The 14,446-nt window shown below is 40.7% G+C and overlaps 1 protein-coding gene across 4 annotated transcripts in view; it reads left to right on the top strand.

Moving 5' to 3' along the window:
* POLA1 (DNA polymerase alpha 1, catalytic subunit) overlaps positions 1 to 14,446 on the top strand; it is a 200,685-nt gene that overhangs the window by 171,846 nt on the left and 14,393 nt on the right. For 3 of the 4 annotated variants that reach the window (XM_069944819.1, XM_069944818.1, XM_069944820.1), the window contains exon 36: positions 3,970 to 4,023. The exons of the other annotated variant lie outside the window; for it this stretch is intronic. In XM_069944819.1, coding sequence (XP_069800920.1) covers positions 3,970 to 4,023 — 54 coding nt within the window. The remainder of the gene's footprint in view (positions 1 to 3,969; positions 4,024 to 14,446) is intronic. 4 annotated transcript variants of the gene reach the window in all.

Genomic DNA, 14,446 nt, shown 5'->3' with positions numbered 1-14,446 from the left:
GACAGCACAGTTTCTATTTACACAATAGAAATACGTCTTCTGTGTTGTGGAAATGTTTCTTAACCCATTTTGCAGGTAAGAAATTTTGGAAATGATACTTTTTGACCCTGTTGGCATTTATTTATTTATTGCCTTTGTGGGGTTTCTGTTTCTACTTTTGTGATGCAAAGTTTGCCAACTAATGCATGCATTGTTAGGCTTCTTCTTTAATATATCGGCAATCTTAGAAACAATTCCATCTACACGCGAGACTGCCGACAGTTGAAAGCACCAACCTGGTAGATCCGCTCTTATGTGTGAGATTCACATGGCCCTTCACTTACTTTAATTTCAGAAGCAGATTCCCTGTTTCCACTGGAGACGTTCTGCCAACTAACAAAAATTGTTGGTGCCATACAGTCTCAGCAATCAGGTTTGCTCATTCAGTGGTTCATCGCTGGGCGTTTTAATCAAAATTCAACCTGTTTGGCCGATAATTACTTCCCTGAAAGTAGTTGTCTGTTCTCCTACTTAGTGCTCACCTCTGTCCCTTGCACATATTAGAAGTATACCATCTAAGACTAAAAGGAGCACGATGTACAGAAGCGGTTGGATGTCACTGCAGCATTGTGCAACTGTGTGGCATTGTGAGCACACGACATGCACCTGTCTCTTCTTGGAAGGTATGCTCCCAAGACGAGCAGAAAGAGGAATTGAGCGCAAGGTAAAACTTTTTCTACTCCCTGAACAACCCCTTTAAAGTCAATGATCCATGTGAGTACCAGTAGTTGTCAAGGTTTTGAATGTCTACATTTTAGCCGATTTGTGGATAGTGTTAAAATTGGTTCTTTTATAGCCTACTAAAGTGAACTAGTGAGTAGTAAACACAAACATGAAAAGTAATTGTGTACCTTGTGTGGAAGTTCTTCCTAATTACCCATTGGATTATAAGGTATTGGGCCCATACATCCCCCGCTCTATGTAGTCACTCTTAAGCACTGATCTTTAATACTCTATGGGTCCTATTAGAAAAGCAATTTTTTTGTTTTCTCTGATTAGCAAACAATTAACAGTGATTTTATGGTCAGCTCAAAAGATGCAATCAATGACATACTTTATGAAATTTATGTTGGTAGTTTGATCCTTGCCCGCATGCTTAAATTCAAACAATATAACGATTTTTTGCACAATAATCTTTCCGTGTAATGCAACCTGTTCTTTTACCTAGCTTTTTGTATTGTACTAACAATTGAAAGCAACCCAACCCCCCAACACCACCACCATTTTCTTTTTTTATGCCATATGCTACATTTAACAGGAAAACTCTGATAAAAAAAAAAAAAAAAAGCCCCTTTAAGGCTATGTTCACACTATGTAAAAGTACGTAAAAACAGACGTACTTAATGCAGCGTGGAACATTGCCTCTTGTTCCATGGGATGCTGTCCGGAGCGTATACACATCGTGTACGCTCCGGCCTGGATCCAGTGTGGTGCCGCAAAGAACGGACATGTCAGTTTTCTGTGGCTGCAATTCAGTGAATTGCAGCCGTAGGAAACCCTGTCAGTTCACACAATGAAGCGAGCGGCTCCGGCCACTTGCTTCATTGTGTCCTATTGGGAGTTCTGATGCGCCCGCATCAGAACACTACGGCCATAAAGATCATCCGGTCGGTACTGCAGTACCGGCTGGGATGATCTTTGCAGAGACCGTCTGTTCTGTGACCCTGCCGGGTCACGGAACGACCGGTCTCTTACATAGTGTGAACATAGCCTAATACTGTTCTGCTGATTTGTGTCAACAGTTTCTGCGCAAACCCATGTGGTTACAGACAACAAACAAACTCTGTTTAGTTTGATGTTCCAGTCAATTGTTACTTCCATCTGTTTCACTTGTGGAGTGACATAGTGTCCTCTAGCAGCTGAAGTCCCACTTCCACGTCCTGAAGTGGGTTGAAGGGTGAAGACATAGAGGGCACTTAGACTCTGCTCCCTGGGGTGCCCCAAAACCAAACTGTTTAAGTAGCTTGTTAGGTTCATGTTTAAATTTTGAACTAAAGCATCATTCATAACAGTAACTTTGTTAGTCTGCAAGTAGCTCCAATAGCAACATTAGCCTTGGAGACCAATAGCTAGCATTGCTTACTGAAGTCGTATCAACACAGTTTTGCGTATATGTGTGAGGTGGGTGTCACAGATGCTGCCATTTCCCCAGAATCATTCTACTAAAATAGAGACCTTGGAATCGTACCATAATAGTTATACTTGTGATAGAAACGTATAAATTGTTTAAAGTGCTAAAAAAGGATGAAAAAGTTATTTATTGTATGCTTGACAAAGACTCTTTAGGTCGAAAAGTTGCTGCTGTTTACTCAGTTATGCAATAAAAGCTTGGAACGTTTTGCAAACCACTAGATCCTGCTGGACTTCCATTGTTCTTACCTGCTGAAAAACCGCAATTTGGCATTGCTGGCAAACTAGAGAGCACCTGTAAATCTACCAACCCATTGGTAAACTACAGTCTACAGTGCTGTTGAACTCTCATGGCATTGTTCAGTGGCGTCACAGTTTTCTGTGCTGCTTACTGACAAAGATCATACAATGCAGTCATAAACAGTACTACATTGGTTGCTCCATTTGAAGGGGGTTCCCCAGGGCACACAATCCATAACTATTGTTCTAATAATGCAATATCAGCAGTAATGTGGTTCCAGAAGTTGTATGGCTTTCTATTATGTTCTTATACATTGTCACAAATACACTCAAAAAGGAGTGTCAAATAATCAGTCACATTTGTTAGGGGTACTCTAAATAGCCAAGTCTACCCCCTTTCTCACGGTTACCTTACTTGTGAATGATAGGAGACACTATTGTTAGATCGAAAAAAAAGAGGGCTACTGGGCAGTGTAGTTTCAATGTGGGCTAAAAGACTAAAGGCCCTATTACACCAAGCGATTATCGCCTGTATTTAGCCTATAATCACAGTGTATTAGCTACTTTTAAAAGGCAACAATGAGCCAACATGCACAATGTCTGCTGATCATTGTCTTTCAACATTTTGAAAAATTTTGTAACAATAATAACAGTCTGCCGGCCGTCACTCATAAAGATCATCTGGGGTGCCCTTCACACAGCTCCCCTTGCTATCCCCCCCACCCGCTATTGCACGAGCCAACAGCAAGCTGGCTTTTCTGGAGCGGCTTGTGTAATAAAGCCTTAAAGAGGACCTGTTATCCGGCATTACGGCGCAGAGCCCGCCCGAGCGGCCGTTGGAGCCCCTTTGCTGGAAATTCCGCTCCTGGATCCGGTCCCTGGACGGAGATATTGGCGCCCGAAGCTGAGCGTGCGCTGTACGCTAATTACTAGAGATTAGTCCGATGCCCATAGAGAATGGCTGGAGCCGTCATTCTCTCTAGGCGTCTGACTCCTCTCTGGTGCGCACAGCTGCCGACGGCGAGATCCCCGTCCCGGAACCGGGTCCAGGAGTGGGACTTCCAGCAAAGGGTAAGTATGCGAGGCTCCACCGGGGTCGGGCAGGCTCTCCGCCGGAATGGCGCGTGACAGGTTCCCTTTAAGTCTTGTCCCAGACCAGTTAGTTAATAAGCAGTTCAGTCATTGTATTTGTAAGTAGTGAAAAAAAAAAAGATTGTGAACGTTCTACACAGAATAATAAATAGAGGGGATTTTATGTATGTATTGGGGATTTCTGTGATTTTCTTTCAATTATATTTTTTATTTTATGCCACCTCCTTTTTTTAAAAAAAATAATAAGTCCAGTAAAATATATAGTATGTTCGGTATTGTAGGTGGATTAGGTTTTTGTTTTAAAACATGTTTTGATCCTGCTTTACAAATTTATCCTCTAAAGATTTGCAGTTCCCGGGTAGTAAAAGATATCAATTTAAAAAGATCAACAAATTGACTTAATAGGTAACACTAAATGCTGAAGATTAAACTGATCCATTTTCATTATTCTTTTATTTTTTTCTAAAGAACCATTTGGCTTGTGCCTGGCCTTCTTTGTTCCTGGTGATTTGAAATTAAAATGCAAGTATCCAGTCCTGCTGATTACATTTTATGCCTTGTATAAATGCCATATACTTTCACATCAGTGAAATTTTTGTGTGATTGTAACTGAACCTTGATCGGCTCCAAAGGTCATCTGTAATTGATGTGTAATAGGTTGCTATTCACTCCTTGATGATATGTGAAAGAATATGGTTAAGGTTACATTTAGCCTGCACTTTTGTTCGGTATTGTTTGGATCAACCATTCTTTTAATGTGTTTATATACTGCAGTATTTAATCCGTGGATATTAAAGCATGTGTTCATCTGAAATTTAAAATTTCGTTTTGGCAATTTGGCATAATGGTGTTTTTGTTGGTACAGTAACAAACATTTTTTCTCTCTCTAGTCTAGACTACTACTCCATAATTCAAAGGGGTGTTCAGTAGGGTAAAATTTGAAAGGCGAGGGGTGAAGTACAGACTGGGTTATTTATTTATTTTATAGCATTAGGGGGATTCATACATACCATTTTGCACCGGATTTCATGCTCCATGAAATCCGCAGTGATACTGATTCCTATTAAAGTCTATGTTACTCCATTCCAGCAGCGAATTTAAAAAAAAATTAACTACCACGCTCCTGCATGCTTCTCTAGGTCCCTGCCTAGTGACGGCCTGCTCAGCAAATCACTGGTTGCAATGGGACAGTGCAGTGATTGGCTGAGGGGGGTGTCAATGTGCAGGGACCTGGAGACACTTGCCGGAGTGTTCTGGGGGAGCACAGACAGGTAAGCATGGTGTCTAGAGCTAAAAAGTTAACTTTTACAAGTTTATAGCAGGATATTCTCTCAGCAGAATTTAAATCAGCTGCAGGAATGAAGTGCCATAGACTTAAACACAAATCAGGATAGCAGCAAATTTTACTGCAAGAAACTCACAGCGTCAAATCCGCTGCAAATGCGATATGTATCCTTTCGTATCCTTTCACTGCCATTCCTACAGTACTTGGGTCCTCATTGATTTCTGACCCTATCTCAACATAAAGAAATCCATTCTCAGCCTTTGACTGGCCACAGTGGTCATATAATGTTTGTGTATTGCCTGTCTGCTTTCAGGGTAGGGCAACTTGTTGGAAGAGACATTTCATAATCTTACAATGGAGCCCATCTCTTGCAACATGTCAGCTCAGTGAGCGAGCTGGGGAGTGAAGGCCATAGCCACATAGCTTCACCCTGCTATGTCTAGCAATTAGTGGGAGTCTCAGAATTGGCTGATCAAAACTTTTGGCGTGCTGACCTGCCCAGAGTACCCTGGTATTGGTCAAAAACATAGTTCCTTTGTTCCAAAAACAACGGCACACCTGTCCCTATATCGTGTGCATTATAGCCGCTCTGTTCCATTAAAGTCAATAATTCTGAGTTTTTATACCACACACAACGTAGGGACAGGGGTCGTGCTATTGGTTTGGCAAAAGCAGCTGTTTTTTTTAAACCTGGAGAACCACTTTAATGGCATCCGAATGGTAAAAACCATAACTGTCTATTGGTAAAACCTTTTTTTAATGCTTTTTAATATGCAGTTAAGTCATAGTTGACATCTCTCTCAGTGGGTCTTGTGCAGACGTAGGCATCATATGACCGAGCAGCTTCTAGAGATGCCCTGCTGCTGTAATACTGGCAGCATACTAGAGCCAGAAGATGAAGAGACCTGCTGAGTTCCTGCAGTAGGTGAGTATGTTGTGTTTGTTTTTTATGCTGAAGCACAACAGGGGGGATAATCATTACTATGGCTTGGAGCTGTGTACAACAGGGGTAATTTTTCCTATGGTTGGGGGGCTGTACACAACAGGACATTATTACTATGTGTGGGGGGCTGTACACAACAGGGCATTATTACTATGTGTGGGGGTGCTGTACACAGCAGGTAGCAATATTATGGATGAGGCCTGTACACAACAGGGCATTATTACTATGGTGGGGACTGTTCACGACAGAAAATCATTGTTACTATGGGTGGTGAGGGTGCACAGCAGGGGCATTATTACTATTTGTGCACAGCAGGGGCATTATTACTGTTTGTGCACAGCAGGGGCATCATTATGTGGGAGTGCATAGTAGGAAGCATTATTACTATGTCGGTGGGGGACATTATTATTATGTAGGGGGGTGCACAGCAGGGGGCATTTCTACTGTATGGGACCCTATAGGTAGGACAAAGGGAAGGACGTTGGAAAAAAAAAGTGCAGAGCCTGAGATTCTGAAGAGATTAATGGTAGCTGTAAGAAATCATGGAGGCCAGGGCTGTATGGGAGGAATAGGAAAAGTGCTGCCTCATTTCTTAGAAGACGTTACTTGCTGGAAAGTTTGGGAAACACTCCCGCCTCACTGCCGTCCCGACCAGAACTGATTTAAGTATATCTGGCCCTAGAAAACCATTTCAATTTGTCATGTGGCACCATGAGAACATTAATTGCCCACCCCTGGTCTTGTGTATTGGTGTAATTGTATGATGGCTGTATATACATTTTGTCTGGTCACCTTTTGGTTGCCTTGTGCACATTGACTAGTATTATACATTTATTTGAGTTTTGAAATATAGCTTAGTTGAAAAAGAATAATTTTTTTTTTGTTGTTGTCTCCTGAATTAACCTCTTGTCTGTATTGCTACAGAAGCAACAGTGCATAATAATTTGAAGTTATTGTTGCTTCATATGTTCAACTTTATAAACTATTCTTTTACCAGAATGTGCATTGTCTGCAGGCCACCTAGTAACACGGAGAATGTGAAAAGGCCTGTCAAGTTCAAATTGTGTAATGGAAATAGTTTAGTATTAATAATGTATGTCATCAATGCTGTTTTTCCACTTTTATTATTTTAGCTATTAAGTTGATTTACTGGGTCCTAGTTATTTTTCTTTTCACACATTTAATTTACCTGTAGTGATTGTAGCCATAGGTTCTGCTATTGAGCAGTTGAAAAGTCATCAAAATGCAATAAGTGAGAGTTCCTTTGTCTAGATTTCAACCCCTTTCATTTGCCCCTAAGCAAATGCACTCAGGTTGCTCTCCAGCCATACTACAGATAAAGGAGATGCTCCAAGGGGAGATTGGCAGCCTTAATTTATTTGATATGTGCAATCACAGTCCATGTTAAATTCAACGCTGCTTGTCCAATCAAGGATTCCAGATAGGAGAGAGGGAGTAACAAGCGGGCTGCACACTATAATAAAGAAATCTGTTGATTGAAAACAGTTTGTAGATTTTGGAAATGATAGGGGATGTAATTGGTAAGAAAGAAATGGATTGGGCTTGATAAATAATGGGAAATAGAGCATATAATGTTGCAACGATAATGCTAACTCAATTTGGTAATGCATTGGGGCAAAATTTTATATACGTTTTGTTTTCTTCTGTGTTGCAGACTGGTTGTTATATCTAGGGCATTATTACTAAATTGTAATTGCCAGTCTGTGGCCTTCAGAGGTTCAGAATGTCTCCATGGCTTAATATGGAAAATAGAACAATGAAAATTGCAGGCTTGGAGTCTGTAACCCAGTGCACTGTTTCATTTCATTCTACATCTTGTTTAGTGAAGTTAAAGGTATAGATTACAGTACCGGCTTGAAAATCCTTAATTAAAGGGGCATTATGATATTTTTGGTGTAGGAAAAACATTCCGCTTGATTTCTTAGGAACGTGGCAGTGGGAGCACAGATCTTGGGGCACAGGCCTGCAGTTTCAATTGCGGATGTAGTATATGTCCACACTAAAATGAAAAATGCACCTCCTGAAGTTACAGTTTAAAAAGAATAGATTGAATTATTGAATTGTAATCCAGGATATTTTTAGTAAGTTATAAAGAGGTCCCCAGTGCCAAAGACAAAAACCCGTTTGAAGTTTGAGGAAGATGTATGTGTGTGTGGGGTGGGGGGGTGGTACCATTGGGTCATTTGTTTGTTGTAGCTTGTATATATCATCAGAGGCCATAGTGAAGCTGCCTTTTGACAATCACTCTTAGGACCTTCGGCCTATCCCATGAATTTAGGTGTCTGGGTTTTTAGGTGTCTGTTTTCTTTCTCTTTAGAGTCTACCTTTGCCTTTCTTTCACTTTAGGGTCTACCTTTGCCTTTCTATCAGAGACCGCTAATTGGGGTATATAGCCAAGGCAGTCACAACCGATCTACCCATCAAAAACAGAAAAGTGGTGACTACCCTCTTCGCTGTTTAGGCCCTCAGTTGCATTTTAGGGCAGAAATGATTAGTATGGAAAGGTGGGGAATGGGACATACTAAGGAATAAGCAGTGTCCTGATCTGCAGCAGCTCTTTGTTTATAAATAACAAAAAAAATCAATTTATGTTCTAGCAAAGCAATAACGACAATTGTACATTCTCAGGCAGAACACCCAGTGACCAAAATGATGTATCTTAATTGTTCCAAACAGTGTTAGCAGAGTAATGTCAAGGTAGAATTGCCAATAATATCGTCCCCGCCATACATAACTACCTCTACATTCTTTCACCTAAATAAATGTTTAAGTAGTTTAGTCACACAGCAGTGCCAACGCTCCCTCATCACTTTTTAAACCCCCTCCCCCATCTTGCCTGAGGTATTTTTACAGCATTTAGAGGTATGCTTTACAGCGAGCCCCTTGAACCATGGGACACATTAACCAGGGCTTGTTCCATTCAGGTAAATGAGAACATAGAAGGTAGGTGCATGGGGGTGGTTCTTACTGGGTGGGCTAGCAGCTGGGGGAGTACTTACATGTATGCATACAGGAGCCTAACTACTATATGGACACACAGTGATGACCTATACTATATGGGGAAAGACAGAGGGGGCTTGTCTACTTTAAATAGGGGACAGAGAGGGCTTGTCTTCTACATGGCGGCACAGAATGTCATAAATACCATTTTGGTGGCACAAAGTGGCCTGAATACTATTTGGGGCCACATATTGGGCATAACCGCTTATATGGGGGCTCAGCACTCAGACCAGCCTCTGTGTGACATGGCAAGGAAACAGAGCTGTGAATCATGCCAACAGAGGCATAATTACAGCAGCTCACTTGCCCCAGGACTAGTTGGGCCTCAGACACCGCCCAAATGACGAGTTCTTGTGGATTTACATATGGCGCTGGAGTTGATAAAAGTAAGTTTGCCGGTCATAGAGGACAGGGACATATAGTGAATAATTGGTGATTTTAGCCCCATTTAGTGGGTTTAATACTGTTTTTTGGTAATTGGTTTAAGAGTTTATGGGTTCACGTGGAAGAGGGGGGGGGGTCCTATTTTTCAGGAGGGGAAGTCTATATTAAGTTTGTGTTCTTTATAAAAAAAAAAAAATAGACTAATACACACACACACACACACACAAGCATTTGGTTTTGTGTAATGTGTAGTGGTTACAGTAAACAGGATGTTTCCAAATCTCAGAAGAATTCTCTTTTGACAGGTATGAGATGACATTTTTATCTTCAGTCTGTGTATGTGACAATTTGTTACACACTATAAACTTAAACATCGCTGTCATTTTGCATCTTTTTGTGAGCATTGGTTTTCCCCTCCACTTCTGCTGTAATGAAGAGATGGGCATGTGCACAAGACAATGTGGTGCGAGGCAAGATTTCTGTGTTCAGAGATTAGCATGTGTTTATAAGTAATTTTTTGGGCAGAAAATGTAGCTTGACAGCAGAACGCATCTCTTAATGTTTCCTTTCTCTCCGTTTTTGTCAGTGGGCTGTTTAAGCTTTCACTTAACCTCTTGACACCTTATCAACGTATATGTGTGCATTTAGGTCTAATGGTACACTGTTGGCTGATCTGAGTATTAATGCAAGTTGCATCCAACGCTTCAGGTGTTTCTCACTGTAAAATGTTCTATGATATGTTAATATACTTCAAGGTTAGCCTGTAAAATATTGTACAGAGTATGTGTGATGACAGATCTATCCAAATAATTATATTTGCTTTCTGCTTCATTTCCAAATGCATTATATATATATATATATATATAGCCAAATTAGAATTGCCTTTATCAAACTGGTTTTATTTTAAATTACTCTTTTTTTGTTTGTTTTTACATCTAACCACCTAACTATTTCTATTAATTTAACTCTGCTATTGGATCAAATTAATAGGGTATTCTGGCATCAGAAAATTATTTTAAGTATTTAAATAAAACAATTCATGTAACTTACTAATATAGGTTCACAAATTGTACTTTGATGCGTTTGCCCTACTCACCCCTTAAAGGAAATTGTGTAGTACTTTAATTTCATTGTTGTTTGGTACCTTGGCTCCCTCCACCATCAAGTTGTGATGCTTCATCCTCTAATGCCTTAGAATGCTGTTTTTGAGCTGATGCCCTGGGTCCTGGGGGATGTCACAACACCACCCTGTCTCTTATATAGTATTAGGGAAGAATGAGGTATAATTACTGAACGCTGCTTGCGCTGAACAGTGCCACATGCAGTGGAGCAGACAGGGGATGAATACAGCATCTGCAGTGTTCTGCAGCACCTCTGGGCAGGGAGCTGACGAGTGCTTTGGAAGGGCAGTAGGTGGGGTATGGTTGTTGTAATGTAGAGCTTGAGGGTGAACAGTACATTCTGGAAAGTGTTGTACTGAGTAACTGTTCAACCAGGGAGTAAAGTAACTATCACTCTTCGCGAGTAGCAGGACTCTGTAAAAATCCTGCCACTTAGCTTCCTGTTCAGGCGCATGTCAGAGAAGGAATTCTTCTGTAAGTGCTGTTAATTTTCTCAATTGTTTTCTTAAAGGGGTAGTCCACCAAAAAAATTTTTATTTCAAATCAACTGGTGCCATAAAGTGCCAGAGATTTGTAATTCACTTCTATTAAAAAATCTTAAGTCTTCCAGTACTTATCAGCTGCTGTGTGTCCAGCAGGAAGTGGTGTTTTCTTTCCAGTCTGACACAGTGCTCTCTGCTGCCACCTCTGTCCATGTCAGGAACTGTCCAGAGCAGTAGCAAATCCCCATAGAAAACCTCTCCTGCTCTCTAGACTGGAAATAATACAACTTCCTGTTGGGCATACAGCAGCTGATAAGTACTGGAAGGCTTGAGATTTTTTAATAGAAGTAAATTACAATTCTCTGGCACTTCATGGCAGCAGTTGATTTGAAAGAAAAAATTTTTTGGTGGACTACCCCTTTAAGCCACCACCCATGTACCTATATTGTAATATGCCCATTGTCTACATTTTCATTTCATGTAATCTTATGGCCGTGCTGTGAGACGCTTTAGCTGTTTCCATATAGTTTACAAACAGCTCTAATTTATGCATAAAACGCTAAAATCTCAGAATACACAATTTACAAAATATATATTTCTGGATTTTACAGGAGGAGATTGCTTAATGGGAAAATAGTGCTTAACAGTAAGTGGAAGTTGGCTAGGTAGGGCAGTGATCGTCTAATCTGTCCAGATCAGTTTTGTTGCTTGTATATCATCTTATTCATCTTTTTTTCGGCTCTGTTCCCATCTATGTTGGGGCTTTTGTCCTCAGGACAGACACCTGACAGACCTCATTGACTCTACTGAGCTGTCCATCATTTTGATGGGCAAATAGTGCTGCATGCAGGGCTATTTTTCATGTAAGCGATGTCAGAATCTTCATCTAAGAATCCAAACAATGCCCCAGAACAGAGCCTAATTTTATGTCCACTCACACCAAGTTTTTTTGTTTCTTTGCAAAACAAAAAACAAATACTCCGTAAACTCCAGCCTACCAGTCACACCTCAGAGTCAAAAAGGCTGTATAATGTTAAATACTGAATGCTTGATATCCACAGAAACACTTTTTTATATTCATTTATAATAAAATTACATAAAAGCTTGTTAGTCTACCTGCTTTATGGCACATGATACAATCACATCTGTTCTGATTAGCTCTGCATTGTCATAGGTTTTAGTATATTGTTGCACAATTGAATATTTTTGTGTGTTTTTTTATTTCCTTTTTTTTAAACATCTGCCATTCTTACCCACTTTTTGTCTTTGTGGGCCATATCTCACATCCAATGCTGTCACTATGTGATGCTACACATAAGGGTTATTTTACCAACAAGACACATTCAGTGTAACACAGCAAAGTGTCCAGTGTCGTCATTCATCTGGCACGTTGCAGACAAATTCCAATTACTTCCCTCCTTCCAGCCTTTGTTAAACACTACCAGCTAGCTGACAGTAAAATTATAAATACAGGTGTTGTCACACTACACTATAATCAGGATTTTAATTTGAATTTTCATTTGTGAAGACCTTTTTCTCACCCCCATGTGGAAAGGGGAATAGAATTAGTTTTATTGACAGTCAAAAGACTTTTTTGAAAGCTGTCTAAATCATTACCTGTATTTAGAATCGAAAGGGGGTGAAAAAAAAAAAAAAAGAAACCGAAGCTGTCCATGCGAAAGAAGAGTTTATGATCACATATTTACTCATTACATTGGCTGGTAAATAAAACGTAGCCAATGTGTTTGACAAGTGATTGGCGGAATAGAGTAGGTTTTCGCTGGAGCAGAACAATAGAGGAATGTAAATATATATTTTGCTTTTGTTTAGTAGTTCTATACCTAATACAAGCCTGCTGGTAAATTCATCTTTTGAACAGATTAGGTTTAGCCTTTTTACTGTTCTCTGTAAGGTGCTAAACTTTTTTCTCCCCCTCTTTCTTTCTTTTCTTTTTATTTTCTTCTAAAGTATATATTTTATTAATTTTTGTAGCAGTTTGCTTGATTTGTATTGTTTGTGTATGCGTCTATGCTGTCTGTTTGGAGAAGTCTGCCCCCCTTTTTTTTATTTCTGTCTCACTCCCCTCCTTTATTATTTATTATTATTATTTTTTTTCCTGGTCTCTCAAAGCATTTAGTGTCGTGTCTGCCAGATTTTAGTGATGAGCAGAGAATTGCTTTTAAAGTGGGCATTATGCCAGTTCAGCAGTACAATGGAAAACCAATCTTCCACCATTCTACTTTTGATGCTGTTATTGTAGCGTTTTAGATAACTGCTGCCACAAAAAAAGATGTGCTCAATTGCTACCAGTTAGTCAAGTTAAATCCAGGGTAGCATTAAAATTACTCTGAAAACTGTTTGTCAGAGGTCATGTGCTATCTCGAGCTGCCACACATAGGATAAATGTTTTTGTTCCAGACGCACGTAACTTTAATATATATCTCCCCTTAATTGTCTTCTCATCTCTTCTGGGGTTTTACAGTACCCTGCACGGATAATCACTTAACATGAACCGTGTTTGCTTCAGTGTGTCTGTAATAAATATTTGTTACTAATTATCCATCTTTATCATATCCTCGTAATGCTACATGTAACTATAGAAATTGGCGGCACAACTGTGAATAATTCCTATTATTACCAGGGATTCTCTCTTGAAGACAACCCTTGTCCATAAGCCCACATCATACTAGCCGCTCCTGTCTAAGAGCCAGAACAAAGTGCCGCTCTGAACAAGCAGCTTCCATTGAGGTGAATGCATACAGTCTGTCGTACGAAGAAGACTGGATCAGCTACGTCAAAAACCAACATCAGAAGTTAGTATATAATTTGATCAAACCATATTGCCTCATGAACCACGTGCAGGTCTTTGATACACAGGAGTCCCTAACAAAACAACACTGTGCCGGCTAGCGAACGCCACCCCTGCAAAGTGAGCGCAAGCATGGAAGGGAGGCCACAGAATGGCCCTGCAACCCTATTGTCACAGGACCAAACCCCAAGGCCCCCCCCCATACCCCGCTGGCCAAGAAGGCAGCCGCCAAGCAACACAAGTGTGAAGAAGGTGTTACTACTCACCATTGCACCAGCGGGTAGAATGGGAGAAAGAGGAGATACTTACCATATTTACACAGGTGCTTCCTGCTAATTTGGATCACATGGGTCTAACAAGGGAAGAGTGCTAGCCACAAAGAAAATCGGGACGGCAATACATAAAATATGCTCAAGCATGGAGAACAGAAATGGCTGCACATCGCACCCATGGTTGATACGAAAGCCTGTTCAGCTACATTAAAAACCAAAAACAGAAGTTAGTATATAATTTGATCAAACCATATTGCCTCATGTACCACGTGCAGGTCTTCTGATACACATACATTTCTGAGTCCCTACGCTAAACTACCCTGTGCCGGTCAGCGAACGCCAACCCCGCAAAGCTGGTACAATGGTGAGTGCTAACACCTTGTTTACACTTGTGTTGCTTGGTGACCGCCTTCTCCGCCTGCAGGGTTTTTTTTGGGGGGGGGGGGGCTTGGGGTTTGGTCCGGTGACAGTGGGGTTGCAGAGCCATTGTATGGCCCCCCTTCCCTGCTTGCGCTTGTTCTGCGGGGTTGGTGGTCGCTGACCGGCACAGTGTCATTTAGCGTAGGGACTCATGTGTATCAGAAGACCTGCACATGATAAATGAGGCAATATGGTTTGATCAAATTAT

Source organism: Dendropsophus ebraccatus, chromosome 11 (genome assembly GCF_027789765.1).
Source record: "Dendropsophus ebraccatus isolate aDenEbr1 chromosome 11, aDenEbr1.pat, whole genome shotgun sequence".
Classification (NCBI taxonomy): Eukaryota; Metazoa; Chordata; class Amphibia; order Anura; family Hylidae; genus Dendropsophus; species Dendropsophus ebraccatus.
Note: the sequence above shows the minus strand (reverse complement) of the source record. Positions and strands in the feature narration are given on the sequence as shown.